The following is a 21129-nucleotide window of genomic DNA, read 5'->3' as shown; positions in this document are numbered from 1 at the left end:
TTGCGGCCACGTTTGCGCCACCTACAGCCCGGGAGGGTGGGCGTCATGGCGGCTTCTGGGCCGCTCCCGGTGACCCAGGACCTGTCCACGTTGCGTGCCAAGTTGCAGGGGCTGCTGCGGTTCCTGAAGGAAGCCCTGTCCATTTCCAGTGCACATACAGTGGACTTCTACACGGAGTCCGTGTGGGAGCAAGTGGTCGACTTGCCCCCGGAGACGGTGCTGGCGGCGCTGAGATCGGCGGCGGAGGCGGAGGCCCAGGCCTCGGAGGCGCGCCTCCAGGTGGAAGCCGAGAGTGGATCAGGTGAATGGCGGAGAGACGTCCCGCCCAGTGAAGGGTGGTGTACCTTAGCGGAAGTCGAGCGGAAACTGGTACGCGTCGCGGCTGGCACTGGCGAGGCAGGGATGCGCCGCCTGGTAGGGAGCGGAGCCCCTTCTCCGCTTCCTGGCGGCGTGGGGCGGGACGCTCCTCCCGAATCCCCTGTCTTCAGTGGGTGCTTGTGTATTTCCACAGTTTAAGGAGAGCAAGAAACATTGCTAGGACCTTTCTTTATTTAGTAATTAAACAATCATTTTCTTAACTGGAGGGGAACAGTGCTTATAGATTGCATGTGGAGCACAGCAGAAGATAAATCAACACCTAACAATCAAGATCATTTCAAATGGTGATTATGGCCAAGAAGAAAATAAAACCAGTCAACTGTGATAGCGACTGTGTGAGGAGGCTGCTTTCACCTGGTTGGTCATGAGCTTGAGAAGGCGCCGGCCTGTAGTGAGCCGCAGGAAGGGATTTCAGGCCCACGGGATCGCGGAGGTCCTGGGCAGGAAAGAGCGGGGTGGGTTGAGGTTCAGACGCCTGAGTGGCTAAAGCCAGGTGCCGGGCAGTGGCAGGTGCGGCCAGGGAAGTAGGCAGAGCCGGATCGCGCGGGGCTCTCGGCCTCGGAAGGATACTGGGTTTGAAGTCGGATGAGAAAGCTTTGGGCAATTTAGTCAATATAGTGCCTTAATATACTTTACATTTGAAAAGATAACTGTGATAGTTATTTGAAGAACAGACTAGTGGGGCAAATCTGAGAGGCCAGTTAGTAGGCCATTTCAGTAATACAAGGAAGAGATGAGACGATTGAGGGCTAGGATGGTAGTAGTGAAGACAGGGAGTATTTGCTATCTCTTTTGAAAACTGTTTATAAAATATCTACTACTGAAACTTAGATTCTACTAAGACAAGTACATTTTGGAAGTAGTATGATGAGAAGACACCAGCAGGATCCTGGGATTTCTTCTTCTTTGTTTCCAGGTGGTCCCAACCTTGCCCTTGCTGGTGAACTTTATTCACTTGAGCATTCTCTGAAGGCAAAGCACCACTGGTGGGCCTTCCTATGATAGATCTTGGTAAATACTGGTTTCTTTAAAGTCACTGTTTATTGTTGGAAAGTTAAGTACTTTTTTTTTTTTTTTGGTCGTTAACAGTTTATTATTGGCACACTTAACAATAAACATACATAAAATCCAGCTGTTTTATAATACATGGAGCCACTGTGTCTTTACACGTATAGAGAAACGCATTAATATGCAAATGGAAAAATTAGTTTTTTAATAAAGTTTCACATAAATACACTGGAATTGCTCCCAAAGAAAAGTCCCCATAAAAGAACCAGGTTAGGGCTTTACAAAATATTATACAGGAAATATACTATGAAAAGAAACAACAGTCAACTCAGATACAACAAGAAAAACACAAAAGAGTTTCAGATTTATTAAACTGCCCACAAAATTAATGGATTACATGGCTTGAAAATATTTGGATCAGCAGAAATTTTACAAACGCCTATATTCTCAAGGGGCCAAGTGCCTTTCTTTACATAAAAATCTGCCTTGGTGTCTTTGATGACAAAAAGCCATTTCTTGTTTCAGCACTCGGCTCGATTGAACCACCTCAGGATGGAGGACCAATTGACATTGGCTTGGCCATAAATTACCCTGCTGGGCCCTCTTAGCTGTTACCCAATGAAAGAAAAGGTGAAGGGGAAAAAAAAAATAAAGGTACATTTAAGTTACTTTCCAAAAGTGGATTTTTTTCCTTTTTTTACTGAAACAAGTAACTCTCACATGCAAGTCAAAAAGCAGAAAATATTTTACAATATTAAAAAGTCTGTCTGTAGTTGGGTTCGGGATAGAATGAGATCCTGAGCACTGAGGGTTTATTAACAATATGGCGTTTGTTGGATGGTTGGGTGGGGCGGGGGGGAGTGAAATTAACAAATGTGGTTAAAACCGAGCCTGGAGAAGCCTAGCTTTTGCTCTTATTTTAATTACGATCACTGCCAGTATCTGTGTTACCTGTGAAGGCCTCCAGGGAGGGGTCATGGAAGTTTATTTGGAATGATCCTCTCAATTAAAAAAAAGAAAGAAAGAAACTCAGATCCCTGTGGTTTAGAAATAGGTATTTGCATGGAAAAGTTTTAATGTCTCTTCCTTTGTTTGTTTGTTTTTGCAGTACGTGGGCCTCTCACTGCTGTGGCCTCTCCCGTTGCAGAGCACAGGCTCCGGACGCACAGGCTCAGCAGCCATGGCTCACGGGCCCAGCCACTCTGCGGCATGTGGGATCTTCCTGGACTGGGGCACGAACCCATGTCCCCTGCATCAGCAGGCGGACTCTCAATGACTGTGCCACCAGGGAAGCCCTTAATGTCTCTTCCTTTCTCTGCTGTGAGTAAGGATCTGAAATAGTGATTGTAGCTCACAGGGGCTATTGACAGTGGATTCTGGAGCTGGTCAATCTTCCTGGGAAGCTTGGGGTGGGGGGTTTTCTGATTTGGTCTCTTGAGTGGTGGGAGGTTTACTGTTCCATGGGCTACTGTTCCCCAGGGCTGGTGAACTGGTGAAGTCTTCCTCGTCATCGTCCATGCCGTTGGCTGCATCATACTGCGTGTTTTCTAATCTAGTGATTAGCCTTTTGTCCTCATCCCCAAATTCCCCTCCCATCAGAGTTGGCTCTCTTACCACCATCAAATCCTCTGAGGAGGACTGGAAGTGACTCCTTCAGGGCCCCTCAATGCCTCTCCTTAAATTGGCCCGAAGGGGTCACTGCTGTTGAATGACGCAGGTCTCCACCCCTCCCAGAGTTGAGGCTGCAGTTTGGGATCGCTCTAGCCCAGGTACGTGACCGGACAGACTCAGGTTGGCAGCTGGCGTCTTCTTCTTGCCGCCCGTGCTCTTGGCAGTGTTCCCAGTGCTGCTGCTGGTGGAATTTTTTCTTTTTGTCTCTTTCATTGTCGGTTGCCTTGTGGGTTCTGGCGGTGCCACCATCCGCTGCCACTTCTGAAGCAAGCAGATCTACAGGCAGTCTCGTGGACTGAGGTTGTAAGTTTTATGTCTGGACATCAGTTCCTGCATTGGCTGCAGCATTACACACAACCTGAGGTAGTTGATGGTGAAATTTGTTAGCCCCAACCTGGTGATGTTTTCGGACAGCTGATCCAGGACCTGAGGATCTTGTGCATGCATGGCAAGAATGCTTCTTGGGGCCTCCCTGGTGGCGCAAGTGGTTGAGAGTCCGCCTGCCGATGCAGGGGATACGGGTTCGTGCCCCGGTCTGGGAGGATCCCATATGCCGCGGAGCGGCTGGGCCCGTGAGCCATGGCCGCTGAGCCTGCGCGTCCGGAGCCTGCGCGTCCGGAGCCTGTGCTCCGCAACGGGGGAGGCCACAACAGTGAGAGACCCGCATACCGCAAAAAAAAAAAAAAAAAAAGAATGCTTCTTGGGACTAACCCTCTGTATTGTCTAATGGTAAAGTGCCACGTTTTTATTCTCATGAGATCATCAAAGGTGAACTCCAAGATCAGTCTGCCTTCTGTACACACCTTGGTAAACATGGGCTTCCCGTGCTGGGTGACCATCGCACGCTGGTCGCAGTCCACTGTGATGGATGAGCTGTGGTAGGATTCTTTTGAGTGTTTGAGAATGTAATACAGGTCAGTATTACAAACACAGTGCTCAAGTAATGGGGGATGAGGATCCTGCCGATAGCTGCTAGCGTTGGAGGGTCTCCTGCAGAGGCAGGGGATGGCTGTGGCACACCGTGGGGACAAGGACCCTGGCAGCAGAGGTTCTGGGAAGTACTCCTTGGCGTGAGCCCTCCCAGGGTCTGCCATGAGCCCCACCAAAGAGTCGGGTAGGCTCCAATGCTGGGTCGCCTCAGGCCAAACATCCAGGCACTTCTTCAGTTTACTCTCATAATGCCTAATACCTATGACAACGTGGCAACTTAAACTCCAAAAGAGTTTAAGATCATGTCTGTCCTGCTGTATTCCAGCACCTAGTAAAAGACCTAGCATGCATAATTAAATACTCAATGAATATTTGTTGAATGAGTTAACGAATGACTCATTCTGGCTTCCAAAAGAGTAAAAGAAACTAATTAAATATGAAACCCAAGACTTTCATATGGGTTTAGCCTAGGCTTCATACAATGGAAGAATTAGATTGTTTATATATCCTAATAATAACAATAATAGGATTAATTGATATTTACTATTTTCCCTGCAGTGTGTTGTTTGTTTGCATATTTTCCCTTTTAATATTTACATTAGTCTGGCCAGATGTGTTCTGTTTTCCCCATTTGTGAAATTGCCAGTTGAGGAGGTAATTTACTAGGGGCACAGCTTGTAATGGAGATGCAAGCATGGGTCATCGGACTCCACAGTCTGAGGTCTTTACCACTGTGATAAGGGTTTTTCTGGATTATTTAAGATTGAATTACAAAGGGCATTTATTATCAAATCTGATATTTTGATGACATGGATACATTTCTTATTTTTTGTTTTGTTTTTATTGTTTCCTCTTCAAGAATGTAAGAATTGTTTTTTCACTGTTGTATCTTTAGTGCCTAGAATGGTGCCTGGTCAGAGTAGGTGGTTGATAAATATTTGACGAATAAATAAATGAAAAATACCACTTATTTGTTCTCTCAGCTAGGAATAAAATACATCTTTTGGGAAACACAACCAATTTTGTGTCAATTCAACAATAATGGAATCTAGACTAGATTATTCACCTTTGAAATGTCTCTGACCCTGCCAAATTTTATATACAAGATATTCAGTTGTACAAATGGTCTGCCACCTCCAGTATTAAAAATAATGATTTTTTTATAATGTATGCTTGTAAGGAATATTAATTTTTGTTTATGTAAAGATTATGTAAATATGGACATTTCCTCCATTACTATATGAAGTCTATTGTTTGTGTCAGAGAAGAGTATTTTTTGCTCTTTGACCAGATTTGTATCTTATTAAAGAATTGTTAGTTTCTCTATAAGTATAATTTAGCACTTAATTTTTATACTGTTTAGTCAGACAGGGTACAGATTCCAATTCTACCAGCTCTGTGACCTTGGAAGTTTGTTCATTCATCCATTCATTCAGGGAACATTTACTTAGTGTCTGCTGTGTGCCAGTACTTTTCTAGGAGCTAGGGAAATAGTAGTAAATAAAGCAAATAAAACTCCGTATCTTCATCTTGCTTGCATTCTAGAGGGCATAGAAATAATTTTTTTAAAGTGCCACAGAGAAGAATCAAGTAGCAAAGAGAGGAGTAAATAAGGGGATGGGCAGGAGGAAGATATGTTTGCAATTGTAAATATGTTGTCCTAGCAAAACTTCATGGAAATAACTCTGGACAAAAAATCTAAACAAGGAGAACATTGAGTCATGAAGCTAGAGCATTCCAGATAGTGAGAACGGGGAGCGCAGAGGCCCTGACGTGGGAGCAGGCACGGTGTGTTCAAGGAGCAGCAAGGAGCCCTGAATGGATTTCCATTAGGGTCTCCCAAGAAGTGTGGTTTTCTGCCAGCTTGATATGAGGAGTTACAAATAAACACAGTTCCCCGAGCTGCACTGAGTTAATGCACAGTGTGTGAAAGTCATTTGGTATTTTATGAGACCAAGTTGTTTCTGAAAATCCTCAGTGTAGCCATTTCAGTAGATTTCTCTTGCCAGGTGATATTCTGGCCTGGTCAGAGTCCTGAAAGTTTCTTTTCCTCTGTTCATCTAAAAAGAACTAGAGAGAAAACAATCGCAATTCTCCACAATTAAAAAGGAAAGATGGTGAAAATAACTGTATTTTAAGGGCATAAATTATGGGTGTTGTGGTTTGAATTGTGTCCCCACCCAAATTCATAATTCGAAGCCATAACCCCTGATGTGGCTATATTTGGAGATAGTCTTTAAAGAGGTAATTAAGGTTAAAAGAGGTCAGAAGGGTGGTGCCCTAATCCAATAAGAAGAGGAAGAAACACCGGAAGGGTGCACACAGAGGAAAACTATGTGAGGACCCAGTGAGAAGGCAGTTGTCTGCAAGCCAGGGAGAGGGGCTTCACCGGGAACCAGCTAGCTCTGCCAGCACTTTGATTTTGCACTTCCAGTTTCCAGACTGTGACAGATTTCTGTTGTATAAGCCACCCAGCCGGTGGTATTTTGTATGGCATCTCGAGCAGACTAATGCAATGGGCTTTGCAGACTGACTGCCTGGTTCAAGTCCTGGCTGCACCACTTACTCGTTTGGTTAGCTTGGGCTACAACTCTTTGTGCCTCAGTTCCTCATCCATAAAATGGGGATAATTACAGTACCTACTTGATGGGGCAGTCTGAAAGTTATGTGAGTAAATACATGGTAAGGGTTAAGCGGAATGCCTAACAAAGAGCAGCACTTAACCCATGCATTCACTTGACTCCTGTTTACTGAGTGCCTTCTACCTACCAGGCCCTGTTCTAGACCCTACTGTTATGCTCCTGAACACAATAAAATCCCTGCGGGTGTGGAGCCTATGTTTTAGTGAAGGTTGATACCCAGAAAACTGTATATGCACGCACACACACACACACACACACACTCGTTTTCCAGGAAGGGAAAGAGAAAAATGGTCTATCTGAGGGAAGAGTATGTCAGGCCAGGTGAATAGCAGGCACCAAGTGGGAACATGCTGTGTGTGCTGGGGGCACAGCAGAGCCATCCGGGTGAGACTGATCAGAGGTGAGGTTTGCGTAGCGGCCTGAGGCAACTTCATGTGGGACTTGCAAACCATACTGAGGGCTTGGCTTTTCCCCTGAGTGGAATGGAATGCTCTTCAAGGACTTCATGAGGGGGTATGCTGTGTGATTTATGTCTCGGAGGGATGACTCTGGCTTCTTTGTGGAGAAGGTGACGGTGGAAGCAGGAGGACAGGATAAGGCTGTTAAAATAGTCCAGGGTGGGCTTCAGGTAATGGCTGCTTGAAGAGGTCAGGCAGTGCCTCCAGCAGGTAACAATGACAAACACTGACCGGATTATTAAAAACTATTGGAAGGTTCTGGAAGGTGACCAAAGGGGGGACAGAAATATGAGCAGAGTTTGCTGTTGGAAAACTGCTACTGATTGGGAAGAACTGTGAATTCGTGACTTTCTTGCTGGGGGTGCTCCAAACCCCCCCTAGATCTGGCAGTGGAAAACGACATTCTTCCCAGCTCAAGATGGCCACAACAGAGTTCAGAGACGAGAGCAGATGGAAATTTAAGGAGCACATTGTGGAAGGAGGGCCACAGAAGGGCTGAGATCTAAGATGTGAGGATAACCTCTGGCTAAAACCCTGGATGAAGTATAGACACACACCCCCTCCCAAACACACACACACATGTGCACATGCGGGCACGGGAGACTAAGAGAATCCAGCAAAAACACTGACGAAACTAGGGGGATGGTGAACCCTTGAAAGACAGAGCTCCTGGCAAGATGTGCAGACTTGCTGCACCTTTGACAGAGTATATTCCCCAAGCTGTGGACACAGCTTGGGTGGCAAAAATCAAAAGCCTGATTGAATTTCTGTATCAATGGGCAGAATTCAGGGCTGGCAGAGCAACTGGAAATTTAGGCTGGGGAGCGTTGGAAACGAATGTAACCACAGAGAGGATGAGCCCCCCAGTCTGACTCTCAGATCCACCCAAATCTTTATCTGCCTGCTGAACTACACAGGCTCAGGGGTACCCTCAGGGGCCAGGCTAATCAGCAACTGAGCAGAGACACCAGCTGCTGCCCGCTGAGGGGGAGATCGATTTCGGTCTGAGTCCAAGCAAGTTCACTTCTTAGTAGAATAACAACAACAAAATCCTTAGAAAAGCAAAATAGATCCACTACAATAAATTATCCACAATTCTGCTTTTCAACCAAAAACTACTAGATGTGCAAAGAAACAGGAGAGTATGACTCATACTCAGGAAACTGATTCCAGGTGATCCCTGATGCTGGGTTTAAGTAGCTGTGTTCGGAGAATTAAAAGAAAGTGTGACCCAAGGGGGGAGAAAATGAGTTAATAGGAGCCGATCCTGATTGGGCTCAGATGTTGGATTTAAGTAGGTATCATAAATATGTTCAAAGAAATAGAAGAAAACAGCCTAAGAATTAAAGGGAAACACAGTATTAATATTAATTATACGACCTCCCTTTAATTGTGTTCATTGGAAGACTACACACTCATTGACGATTATATTAATGTTACACATGACCTGTTGCTGATAACACGCTCTCACAGTTTCTGTGGGGCAGGAATTCAGGAACAGATTAACGGATGGACCTGGCTTAGGGTCTCACGGTTTCAGAGTCCACTTGCTGGTGGGGCTGCAGTTGCTGAAGTTGGTTGAGGTTGGGGAACTCGCCCCCACAATGTCTCACTCACATAGCGGGGTAGTTGGTGCTGCCTGTTGGCACAGGGCCTCAGTTTGTGAGCCTCTCTGTGGGGCTCCTTTCATGGAGGGCGTTGTGTTTGCACAATGTACTTGTTTTCGTCTGTGCTCAGTCATGGTTGTGGACTTCGAATGGTCACAGACTTGGTCTGATATTGGTGTACTACTGTAAACGCTTCCATATTTTATAGGGAAGAGTGTGGTCTGTGTGCCGGCGCCAGTTCCACCCCAGCTATAAGCTGCTCTCTCTGTCGCAGCTGATTGTTATTGTTGTTATTTTTTTCCTTTTTCACAAGTGTATTACCTATCTTACAAAGTTGTAGTAAAGCTGAAAAATGATGTAATATGGCTCCTAACATAGAACTGGGAATATAGCATGGATTCAGTAAGTTGTGGCTAATAGATGGTGAGGGTTGTGGTAATGATGATGTTGGTGGTGATGGTGTAATTAGGTTTTTCTTTCCTTGGAAAAAATAAATGGTCAAGAACTTCTGGAAATGTATGTGCTCCTATAACACCCCATATACTCTCCCATATCCACACATGTCATCCTGTTGTCATTGTCCACTGGCTTGTCCCTATCTGCAGCTAGATTATAAACTCTCTAAAAACAAAAGTACAGTGTTTGCCTTTTTCAGTTTTGTGTTCTTAGCACATTGAACAGTTTCTGGCATATCGATAAGTAAATTATTCTTAAAGATCGAAGTGAAGCATAGATCTATAAAGAATGTTATTGAAGGTACCCGTGGAAATATGGTACTGAACTAGATAGCTGTGGTGTGATTTCTGTCCATATTATGTTTGTCATCATTGTTTTTGTATGACTCGATCCAACTTATAGGTTTTTTAACTTAATTCTATTCTTTTCCTGTGTGAAAATGCAGTACTTCATTCAGTACATTGAAAATTACAGAAAGAGGGCTTCCCTGGTGGCGCAGTGGTTGAGCGTCCGCCTGCCGATGCAGGGGACACGGGTTTGGGCCCCGGTCCGGGAAGATCCCACATGCCGCGGAGCGGCTGGGCCCGTGAGCCATGGCCGCTGGGCCTGCGCGTCCGGAGCCTGTGCTCCGCAACGGGGAGAGGCCACAACAGTGAGAGGCCTGCATACCGCAAAAAAAAAAAAAAAAAAAAAAAAAAAAAAATTACAGAAAGATACCATGAGAATCTGGAGATAAAATCAAGGCAGGCATCATTTCAGGCTAAAATTTCTGAAAGTTTATCACATATATGGGTGAGATTAACCATCTGAGAAAAAAGCCAGTAGTGATAGCTTCTAAATACTTTACTGATAAAACAAACAATCTCCTATATCTCATCTCAGGGATTAAGATTTTGTTTTCCCCACTTCAAGGGAACTAGGCTGTGTCCTTAGGAAGTAATGACTACATATATAAATCTGTAACATGCTCAAGTGAATTATCTTTTGGTTTTCAGGAGTCAATTGGTCTTCATAAGGATAGAAAAATCTTCCAAAAGGCAAAACGGAAGAGATTCTGAGTTAGGAGAGCCAAAATATTTTATGAAACCAAAATAGATCATGACTACACAGGCCACTCAAACAGCTACCCAGCATGATTAAAATTTTCTTTAAGAATATCTGTCTTTATTTGTTCTAGTTGTAATTCTAAAATTAGGAGACAGTGTCTCATCAAATGAATGATATGGGTTATCTCAGTGTAAAGTAATAAGTTTATAAAGTCAGTTTCTTATAGCTTTGCTTAGAATCAGTTATGGAAAACCTGTTTAGCTCTCAGGAAATCCAGGTCTCTGTGCCTGCGAAGCCACCCTCTGTGACTTTGCCAAAGCCCAGGGCTGCTCTAAGACTGCTGGAGCCTCCAGGGCCTCTCTTGACTCTCTTCTTTCAGCTTCTTGAGGCCATATGCTACTTCTCCTGTTTCTTGTTATCGTCACTTACATGATCCTTACCAGGATGGGGTGCTGAATAAATGTTTAGAATTGGTTCCTTTTGGTGAGCATCTGCATAATTAATTTACTATCATTTTAATTGAACAACACAGGAAGTTTTTGCCTATGATAGACTGTTTTGTTGCGGTTTCTCTTAAAGTATTTTTATTGCATCTCAATAAATTAAATTGCTTCTTGGCCATTCTAAGTACTTTTTTCTTGGTGGTGGTGATGGTGGTGATTATGGTGCATTGAAATTGTGCTCACATTTAATTTGAAACACATGAAGCCAGAAAGCATGTTGGAAGTAGAAAGTGAGAACAACAGAGAAATAATTAGTGTCGTCTGTTTTACTCTGTTGTATTTAACTTTTATCCTTTCACTTTCCATATGTATTTTCCTGAACTCTATTTTCCCTTTTTATATTTTTCTGGGTCTTTTTAGCAGACTTCAAGTGTGGAAATAATTTCACACAACAAAAAGGTAGTGGCAGCTGTCAGCCCAGTTCCTGGGTTGCTGCTGTAATTATGGGTAAGGGTGACAAAAATGCAAGCAAATCTTTGGGAACTCAGGATAATTTGTCATCGTATTTTATTTATTTGATATATAGAAAGTGCTTTCCGATTGTTCCTTTTAGATAGGGCCATTTAGAACTTGAATTTATATTCTAGTTTTTAATGGTTACCCCCCCAACTTCTGATTTCCCCCATATCACTCAATTATTTAAAAGTTTAGTAAAACAAAGTTCATGAAATTCCTCTTATCTATGGCATTTTTTCCCTCATTCTACTTAAATTATGCTTATATTTAGCCAATTAGAATAAATGTGTCTTCTTTTTGTTTAGATATTCACTTTATGTTGCTTGGTACTTTTTTTTTTTTTTTTTTTTGCGGTACGCGGGCCTCTCACTTTTGTGGCCTCTGCCGCTGCGGAGCACAGGCTCTGGACGCGCAGGCCCAGCAGCCATGGCTCACGGGCCCAGACGCTCCGCAGCATATGGGATCCTCCTGGACCGGGGCACGAACCCGTGTCCCCTGCATCGGCAGGCGGACTCTCAACTACTGCGCCACCAGCGAAGCCCTGTTGCTTGGTACTTTAAATTATTTATTTATTTTTGTTAGATGGGCATTATCTAAAAAACTCAGACTAGTAACTTAGACCATCAACAATAAGTGAGGATCTGTTTAGTACTAAAAATACTGGAGAGAAAAGTGTTATCTTTTCAAAGTTAGATTAATTTTAAAACTATGAAATTTATATTAAGAATTAACAGCTATCTACCAACGAATAAAACAACTTTATGTTGTCTTAAATATTCAAAATGATCTCTAGAAGCCAGAGAAAAAATACTTAGTTGAATTGTCTGTTATAATATTAACATTGGGTAAAGTAAAAGGTGAGGAAGAGTAAAAGATAGTGATTCTTAATCTTAGGTCACAAATCCCATAAAAGGCTAATTCAAATGAACACTATCGTACCTCTTCCTTAAAAAAGAGGCATATATGCTCACACATAGATGTAAAACTTTACAGATAGCTTTCGGTGATTCATAAGCTGCTTTAGCTCTTAGACCTCAGGATAAGAACCGCTGGTTGAAAGCATTATTAGTATTACAAAGCTCTTTGACTTCATCTTGCTTTAGACCAGCACTTGTACGCATTCTTCTTTTTTTCCTTGTCGCTTTTTGTTCCTTATTATGATATATATTTTCAAACATTTCTTTAACTAATCTTTATGAAGTTCTGAAACTTCCCTTGTGAGGGGAACTGCATTTCCGATATAGCTGCAGAGTATTAGACTGGTATCTTTAGGCAATACCAATAACAATTACTGAAAATGAATTCTTCCCTCTTTCTTGATCATTAAAATCAGAGTGGCGAATGTAAGGTTTAGGTGGGCCTTGTATTTGTTTTTTCTCTATTGCAGTCACCTTAAATAATGGTCCCTAAAGAATAAAATTGATCTGGTTTTTATGAATTATACACATCATTTACAAAAATTAAACAAGTAAAGAGCAAGATCGGAGCAAGATCTGCTGGAGGTACGGTAGGAACTAGAGAAAGTGTATATTTAATGCAAATTCCTCTTGCAAGTTCCTTTTACTTGGCAAATGATTATAACTGAATTCAGCTGAGTAGAATAGACACATATCTATTTTGTGTTAATGTTGAAATGTAAGTAATGGAGTTTAGAATAAGAATAGCAGATGAAATTAAACTCAAGTTAATGAAATGTACAATGGAAAGAAGTGCAATTTTAAGAGACAGGTGTGACTTAATTTTACTCTCAAAGTCCGTTATTAGTAACTTAATTTTACTTACAATTACTGTTTGCCTGGGACAAAAAGTCCTTTATTTTTCCTGCCTCAATAATAAACAAACTGTAAAGTCTTTTTTTTTTCTTGAAAGCCTGGAAGTCTAGGCCCAAGTCAATGTGTGTATAGAAAGGAAATACTGGTCTTCTCAGTAAGAGATCAATGGCAGTGTTAGTTACTAAGGTACTGCCATCCTTGAGGCACTGTGGGGCAGCGGAGCCTGCCGTGGTGGTCAGAAAATGGCAGCGAAAATAGGAAATGAGATCTCTGTGGTAGGAACAAGAGAAGAACAAAGAGATTGATTTCATAGCATTTACTGCACTGAAATAGGTTCGTTTTTATTCTTTACAATTATAAAGCAATTTTTAAAGTTTTAGAATCTAAAATTTATTTTGTATTTTGCTAACAAAATCATATTTGGTTTATTAAATTGAATTTATTTTTCAGAAAATATTTACAAATATTTATTTCATTTATTCTTCAGTGCTTCTAATTTTAAATGGAGTTTGAAGTTGTGGAATTCCTAGTAATCTATCTCTTGGTTTTGGTTATTTTCTGAAAATAGAGACTTCTGATGTAGGAAATTAAAACACTATAGTAAAGCAGACTTGAAACTATATTAGGTCTTTAAGGCATGGTCAGGATTATAATCTATCTACTGAATTTCACTTCAAATTTAGTAAGAAATATCATTGGTAATAAAATTCTCCCTTGAGCTTTCAAGCTGATTCTAGGACATGGTGCCCACTGCTAACCACTGGGCTCCCAAACACTGAGAAATTCTTGCTTTCAACCTACTTACACTGTAGAACCCAGTGCTGGCTGTTGGACTTGCACGTTGTGTCTCAAGTTGCAACTTACCTGTCCCTAGTCATGCTTTCATTCTAACAATGGAGGGCTTGCATCCAACTTCCAGAGCCCAAACTTCCTTTCTCCCAGCAGGCCCCGTGTTTAGAAACTGAATGTTTGTATTGATCATTGTTTCAAGTTCTTCTCTAGTAGCCTATATGGTATTCTGGGCCTAAATATTTGAGTATTTTCTGCCCCACATTCTTCCAACAAAGTCCCAAGTGCTGTGTTAGGACACTCAGTTACTTAATTCGGGCTTTGTGCTTTGGGAGTTGCCTACTATATTCTAGGCACTGTTTTAGGATGGTGTGTGTGTGTGTGCGGGTGTGTGTGTAATTAAATACTTACATGTATATATGTATATGTACATATTTACGTATATGCCTATGTGCGTATATATATGTGTATTCCTTAAAATACTGTAAAGTAGATATTTGCCCCCATTTAATAGATGAAGATATCAAGTCTTAGCAGATAAATAGATTGCTCATGGCCACAGAGGGAGAGGCAGTCTGAGAACCAGAGTTCAGACCAAGTTCTTGCTCATTCATTTACCCATTCATTCATTGAGTATGAGCTATGACAAGCATCATTCTAGGTTCTCAGGATACAGCAGTAAACAAAAATCTGTGTCCTCCTGCATGTTACTTACTATGTCGGATGGTGATAAGTGCTATAAAACACTGATACAGGATCAGTGAGGAATGAGAGTTGAGTGAGCTTGCAGCTTTCAATAGGGCTGTCAGAGAAGTTTTCGCTGAAATGGTGACATTTGATTAAAGACCTAAAGGAAGTGAGAGAGAGAACCATGAAACTATCTGAGAGAAGATGGTATCAGACAGAGGAAAAAACAAGTGCCAAGACCTGAGTAAGCGCATCCCATGTGGCATCTCAAAAGAATTCTAACGGGGAATTGCTGAGCCCTCTGGAATCCACACTGAACATTTGTTGCCCACATGCCTCGTAAGTGATAAGACAGTATATCCCGTAGATGGATCACGAGTTGTTAACAGATTAGCTTTATCAGGTTCAGTTATTACCTTGCACATAGTAGGCATCCCAGAATTGTTTACTTTTTAACAAGTTTATTTTTTATATACCAAATCAATTTTCTAAACTTCTGTTTCTTTGTATATTTTTATTTTCCTTCTAATTAAACTATGAAAAGGGTTTGTTAGAGTAGTAATACTGTGGTTAGATTTTCCTGTTTTTATATTTAATTTGATTTCTATAAAAACTTAGTTAAATGTGAAAATGCTTTTGAAATGGTTCCATGTAATGGAACATTCAGTGTAATGTTAATATTGGCACAGTAAGGATATGCATGTCAATTTTTGTTAATCATATCATTCTTTCTGAGAGCATGGTTTACATGTTGAGATAACATATTTTTTCATTTCATATGCAGCCATAAATTATGTTGGAGCTTATGCAAAAAGTTTCCTAGCACATAATGGAGTGATATAAATTGACTTATTTTAAAAAGCAACAGTATATATTCTGTTTCTTTCTTAAATAGATTATAGGGTTATGGATATACTTAAACATTCATAAAATTTAATACATCCTATATATAATTTTCATAGTTCAGCAAGACAGCTTTAACTTTTGACTGAAGTCTACTAAACAAGTATAAAAGATTGAAGCCTAAAGTCAACTGTTGGTAGAAGCCAAAGCCTTAAAATGTATAATTAAACTTGCATTGAATATAAGTAGATTTCCATTTTAGAAAACATGTTCAATTCAGCTCAACCAACACTTACTGAGCATTCTGCTATGGGAGTTCTATTGATAAGGAAAAAAATCACTACTGTGGTAACACTGGTGGTACTAATAGAGTCTGAACCACGGCGGTGATGGGGGGTGAGGGGGGTCCCAAATGAAAGACATTTTTACATTAGGTTTAATGGGTGACTGGATATGCATTGAGGGTACAAGGAGCATTTAAGATGATGTAGACTTTTAACTTGAGCACTGGGTGACTGATGACACTATTAAACAGGATAGCAAATAGGAAAAGGGAAAGGTTTGGTGAGCTTGAGAACTTTCAGTTCCGTTTTGGGCTTTTTGAATTGGAGACATTGTAGGACATGTAGAAATGAGTCCGTAACATTTCTTTCTTTCTTTTTTTTTTTTTTAAGAGTATCTGACCGCTGAAATTGGAACTCATTTATTTTTATTTTTATTTTTATTTATTTATGGCTGTGTTGGGTCCCCGTTTCTGTGCAAGGGCTTTCTCCAGTTGCGGCAAGCGGGGGCCACTCTTCATCGCGGTGCGCGGGCCTCTCACTATCGCAGCCCCTCCTGTTGCGGTGCACAGGCTCCAAATGCGCAGGCTCAGCAATTGTGGCTCACGGGCCCAGTTGCTCCGCGGCATGTGGGATCCCCCCAGACCAGGGCTCGAACCCGTGTCCCCTGCATTAGCAGGCAGACTCTCAACCACTGCGCCACCAGGGAAGCCCGAGTCCGTAACATTTCTATGTCCTTGTGAAGATTGTTATTAAGAGGACACTGTTGACTTCTTGAAATTCTGGACCATAGGACATTTCTAGGGTGTGTGATAATAACAGTAGTGACCTTTGCCCTAATCCCTGTAACACAGTTAAACGTCAGAATTTAGCACATAATTGTATTTTATATCACATTCTAGATGTTTTAAATCACTTTTGTCTCACCTTGTGATTGTAAACATTAGGGCTGAGATGAGGTTTTATGTTCTTCTAACAGGCTCAGAAGTACTGTTGAAGTCCCTGTAGTAGCCTCAGTGAAAATTACTACCCCAGAATCTTAGAATTTGTTTCTCTCAGTGTACCTGGTGATGCTACAGTAGTAAATGTATTGAGGAATCGCTTTCGTTCATCCCTTCATTGATTACCTACTTACTGAATACCTGGTATATGCAAGGTATTATTGCCTTACAACTGGGCGTGAAGCAGTAGGGATACTTTGTTTCTAGAAATAGATAACTACAACAACATCTTATCATAAAAACTTTTAATTTTCTTTTCAGAGACTTATTAGTTGTTTTAAATGTAGAAATTACTCTTTTTATTTCATGAAATCTTAAAATCACTTCTGGTAAAGAGGGAGGTGTTGAGGGGAGTGAGGGAAGTGAAAGAATTAAGAAGATAAATGAGTTTGAAACTGTCTTAAGATATTACCATGTATTGATCTCTGCCAGAGGGAATTCTTGTTAGACCTGATTCTGACAGTCAGTCTGCCTAGCACTTTTTTAACTGCTGTCTTTCCTGATTTCATTTGTTACTCACTGCAGTGGCGTGTTGATCAAATGTGGGAATTAAGAACAAGGTCTGCGCACAGCCTTGGCTCACATGCCTTGCTACTTAGTGTTTGTGTGAACCTGGCTAAATTGCAGCCTCTGTAAGTGGGGATATGAGCACGATGTACCTAGCTTATAAGTCCGTTCCATTCAATGTCAACTGTTTGGCACAGTGCCTGGCCCATAGTATACGTGCAATAAATGTTAGCAATAATAGTGGTGAGTTAATTGTGAATCCTAACAGTACTCTGTCTTCCTTAAAGTGCTAGATAATATTCAAGTAAAATACCAGACATTTAGTTTTGAAATTTTATTTATTTTAAATGTCAATATTTTATATTCATTGATTGTTTCTATTTTATTTTTAGCTTAGAAACATTATTATTCATTTCTCTATCTTGAAATTTTCATAATCCAACATGTGTATGTATAACCTTTCTATCTTTCCTTGTATATTGATCTCTGCTGTAAAAAAAAAAAAAGGATAGGGATATACTGATATCATATTTAATAGAATTAACTTCTCCCTTGCCTCTCTGGTGCCTTTGCTCCCTCATGCCCAAATAACCTATCTTGTAAGAAACTTCTGTGGGTGTACAAAAAATAAGAGTAAATAAAGACAGAGCATGTAATAAAGCAGAACAAGTACTTCCAATAGAGGGAGATATTGGCAAAACAATCAAACCGCAGAATATGCAGGTGCAATGGGTATCAAATTTAAAAATGAAGCTTTCCCTGTGTAAAAAATTTAATTAAGAAGTTAAGTAATAAGTTGGGTAACACTGTGGTTTTTATTTTGCTAGTTGCCAAACCCAAACTCAGTGTGCAAGTATCTGGGAATGCACTGTGAGGACTACAGATACTATTACCGTCACCACGGAACTTTTCTCACATACTGTTTCAGAGATAGAAGTAAAGACAAGATCATTGACACCTTTCATCTCTCTGAATCTCTAAAAATCGCAAGTAATGGAAGCTGGATCATTTGAAAACAAAGTTACAAAAGCTGTATTTTCATAATTCAAAAAGATTTTTTTCACAGAGTTCTAGACTATCTGAATAAACTGGTGTAGCCTTAAATGACATAAACCAATGGACTGAATCAGAACACTAACCTTTTTATAAAAGGAAACATTGTTAAAAATTTAATATCTTTGCAGTTTAGATCTCCAAATTTCTGAAATTACTAGGAGGCCTATAATTAAAAGCAAATTAACAACATTAATTTGGCTTGGATTGGAATTTTTTCAAATATTTTCAGTAGGATAGTTAAATTGATTTGAAGCTTTACTTTTCCAACAGAAACATAACATTTCTTTCTGTTGGCAGCATTATCCAATAACTGACTACTATAATAGCCCCTCTGCACTTTGAAATTTACTACTCTTATTCTATCACATGCTAAGAAATGGCGCCCTGGAACTTGGGGATGTTGAGATTGCCCTTAAACCTGAGAGGCTCACTTAATAGTGGACTGAGTTTTCCCCTCTGTATCATGCCTAAATATTTTGATGTGGATTTTATTACTTTTTGGCTGCATTAGTAAATTCAGTTTGTAAAATGTCGAAAGAACTTTATATAATACACAAAATGTATCTTAAATAAACGCACTATAGTAATCTTGTAGTTTAAATTTCCATTTAATAGATTCAGAAATGGAAGTTATACATCTCTGCTGATTTTCTAGTTAATTAATTTGGTAAACATTACTACCATCAACTTAATAGATATTAGCTTTCAAAAGGTACTGTCTTAAACATGTAGTTTTTAGTTATTTAGTTAGCATTCTGCAAGCCTTCTTCAATTTTCTTGCTTTTAATTTTTGCCAAGGAGCATCACCGTTTTTTGTGTTTAAGCAGGTTTTTATAATTTCATAGGTAACTTTGGAGTATCAGCTAGCTAGAATGAACTTCATAGCATATAGTATGATTTTTCTGATAGGACCTAAGTTGTTCCCAGAATTGCACCATGCTTTTGTAAGGTGAACATTTTAAATGCTTTATTTAACCACTGGATGTACTTTTTTTAGTTATTAAAAATAATTTTCGGTAAATGGACTACTCCATCCAAAGAGTTTCTTTGAACTACTGATACATATCAGAATGCCTTTTTTTAAACCTTCATAAATAAATTAATATGCATTAAAAATGGCTGTAGGAAAATGAAACTGAACAAATAAAAAGCAAATCTGTACTGATGTGTATCCATTAGAGTAGGCAAGATTATGCTGCAGTAATAAGCCTAAAAACTCAGTGACTAAAAACAGTGAAGGTTACTATTCATGTATGCCACATGTTCATTGTAGTTTGACAGCAGTGATTCCTTTGTTGTCGTCACTTGGGGACTCAGGCTGAGGCAGCTTCTATCTTGACAATTGCAGTTCTGGGCAAAGAAAATGTAGTGACTCTTGATATTTTTAAAACTTCTGCCTGAAAATGGCATAGTTCACCTTGGGAGATGTAACCACATCTGAGTTCAACAGGGTGAATGATCCTCACGCAGAGAGGGACACTGGATGTTGCAAACAGTGTGGCAGTTTACTCTTCTAAAGTGAGCATTCAGCAACTATCAGTAGTTTCTGTATGAAGCTTAGACAATGTCTGGTTTGAAACTGACTATGGGAAGAAAATGAACTGTTTTCACCTAATCATAACCAGATTAGTTTTAGAAGTCGTATTGACAGTGCGTTGAACACATATACACACACACCCACACAATTCTACATGGTCCAAATGATGCAGGAACTGTTTTACAATAACATTTATACCATTGAGAATATTGCTGTTGTTCTACATGCAGTGTGGACAGGGAGTAACGACATTTGATGGACTGACCTCCTTTAAATTCACAGCTGTACGTCAGCCAGGACCAGTCATAAATTTAATGAGTACATTACAGTTTAGCACGGTATTAAACTTCTTTCTTTCTTTTTTTTTTTTTTGGCTTTTAAAGAAACAACAAAAAGGCCAAATTTTAATTTGGAATCTAAGTGTATAATGGTATAGTGTATTAAAGAGGAAACTGGCTGCTACAAATAGCTAATAGTTTAAATAACAAATATAGTGGAACCATTAGTGATATTGCCAAAATTCACACCAAAATGAAAATATTATAGTTTGTTATAAGATCGGTGATTTTTGTTTTTTAAATCTCCAACAAATTAGCTAGTGATTATTTATTTTGTTGCCAACAATTCTTTTTATCTTGATTTTTTAGATATTACTGATTTTCCAAAAATATTTTGTGAAACTTCCCAGAAGCTGGTGAGTGTGGAAGCCTTCGCTCTGGCTGCTAAATATTATTCTGTACAAAACTTGGGAATATGTACTCCTTTTGAACAGTTGCTTGTAGCCCTTCGTGGAAATCAAAAACAGAGAACTGGTAGGTGTGTTTGTGTGTGTGTATGTATGTTTTTTAGGCATTTAGAAGCAATATATTGTTCATATGTGTATACATTTCCAACATGTTCTTAATTTATTGTTAGACCTTATATCATGAGCCCCGATAGACTGATTTTTTCTAAATGAGTAGGTTTTCTTATGCACCATATTAAACAGAAAACTTAGGTATAGATCTCCACATTTTTTTCCTACATCATAGTCTAGTTATCAGTCTTTTCCTTTGTAGTTAATTGTTTCATATTTCAAGGAACATTTTTAATAATGTTATATGAGTCTTTTCATTTTATTAATTTAAATATGATTCATAGCAGCTAAACTAATAGAGATCCATCATACAGACACTGCAATAGGATCTCTATTATTTTCATATTTAATTATAGAAAACATGAGCGTCAACTGATGATTCTTATTAAGTTTTGTTTCTTTAGTAGCAGTACTTTAATTTTGTTTTATTTTTGTTCAGATGAAAATGTGAAGCTAGATGAGTTTATGAATTTGAAAAAATCTCATGAAGTTCAGGCAATGTCAGAGGTCATCAGCAGTATTGCTGATTACTGTGGAATAAAGCAGGTAAGAGTATTTCCCTATATATTCATGTGTTAAAATTATTGCCATTTTGGGGGGTATCATTCAAATGTCCTTTTCTACTATCACTGTCTAACCTTTAA

At 39.9% G+C, this 21129-nt stretch overlaps 1 protein-coding gene and 1 pseudogene across 6 annotated transcripts in view; one reads left to right on the top strand and one right to left on the bottom strand.

The window, feature by feature from the left end:
• Window positions 1-2: 2 nt before the first annotated feature.
• The window catches only part of METTL25 (methyltransferase like 25), a 117781-nt gene continuing 96654 nt past the window's right edge, over window positions 3-21129 (top strand). For 5 of the 6 annotated variants that reach the window (XR_009533831.1, XM_060113727.1, XM_060113728.1 and 2 more), the window contains exons 1-3: window positions 3-301; window positions 20277-20441; window positions 20925-21031. Coding sequence is in view for 4 of the 6 variants with exons in the window: in XM_060113727.1 (XP_059969710.1) it covers window positions 46-301; window positions 20277-20441; window positions 20925-21031 (528 nt within the window). In the remaining 2 variants the exon portion in view is untranslated. The remainder of the gene's footprint in view (window positions 302-20276; window positions 20442-20924; window positions 21032-21129) is intronic. The other variant, XR_009533832.1, reaches the window with a different exon arrangement.
• LOC132498804 (LIM domain-binding protein 2-like) lies at window positions 3050-3954 on the bottom strand (annotated as a pseudogene).

Source organism: Mesoplodon densirostris, chromosome 11, assembly GCF_025265405.1.
Source record: "Mesoplodon densirostris isolate mMesDen1 chromosome 11, mMesDen1 primary haplotype, whole genome shotgun sequence".
NCBI lineage: Eukaryota > Metazoa > Chordata > Mammalia > Artiodactyla > Ziphiidae > Mesoplodon > Mesoplodon densirostris.
This window is presented reverse-complemented; position numbering and strand designations above follow the sequence as displayed.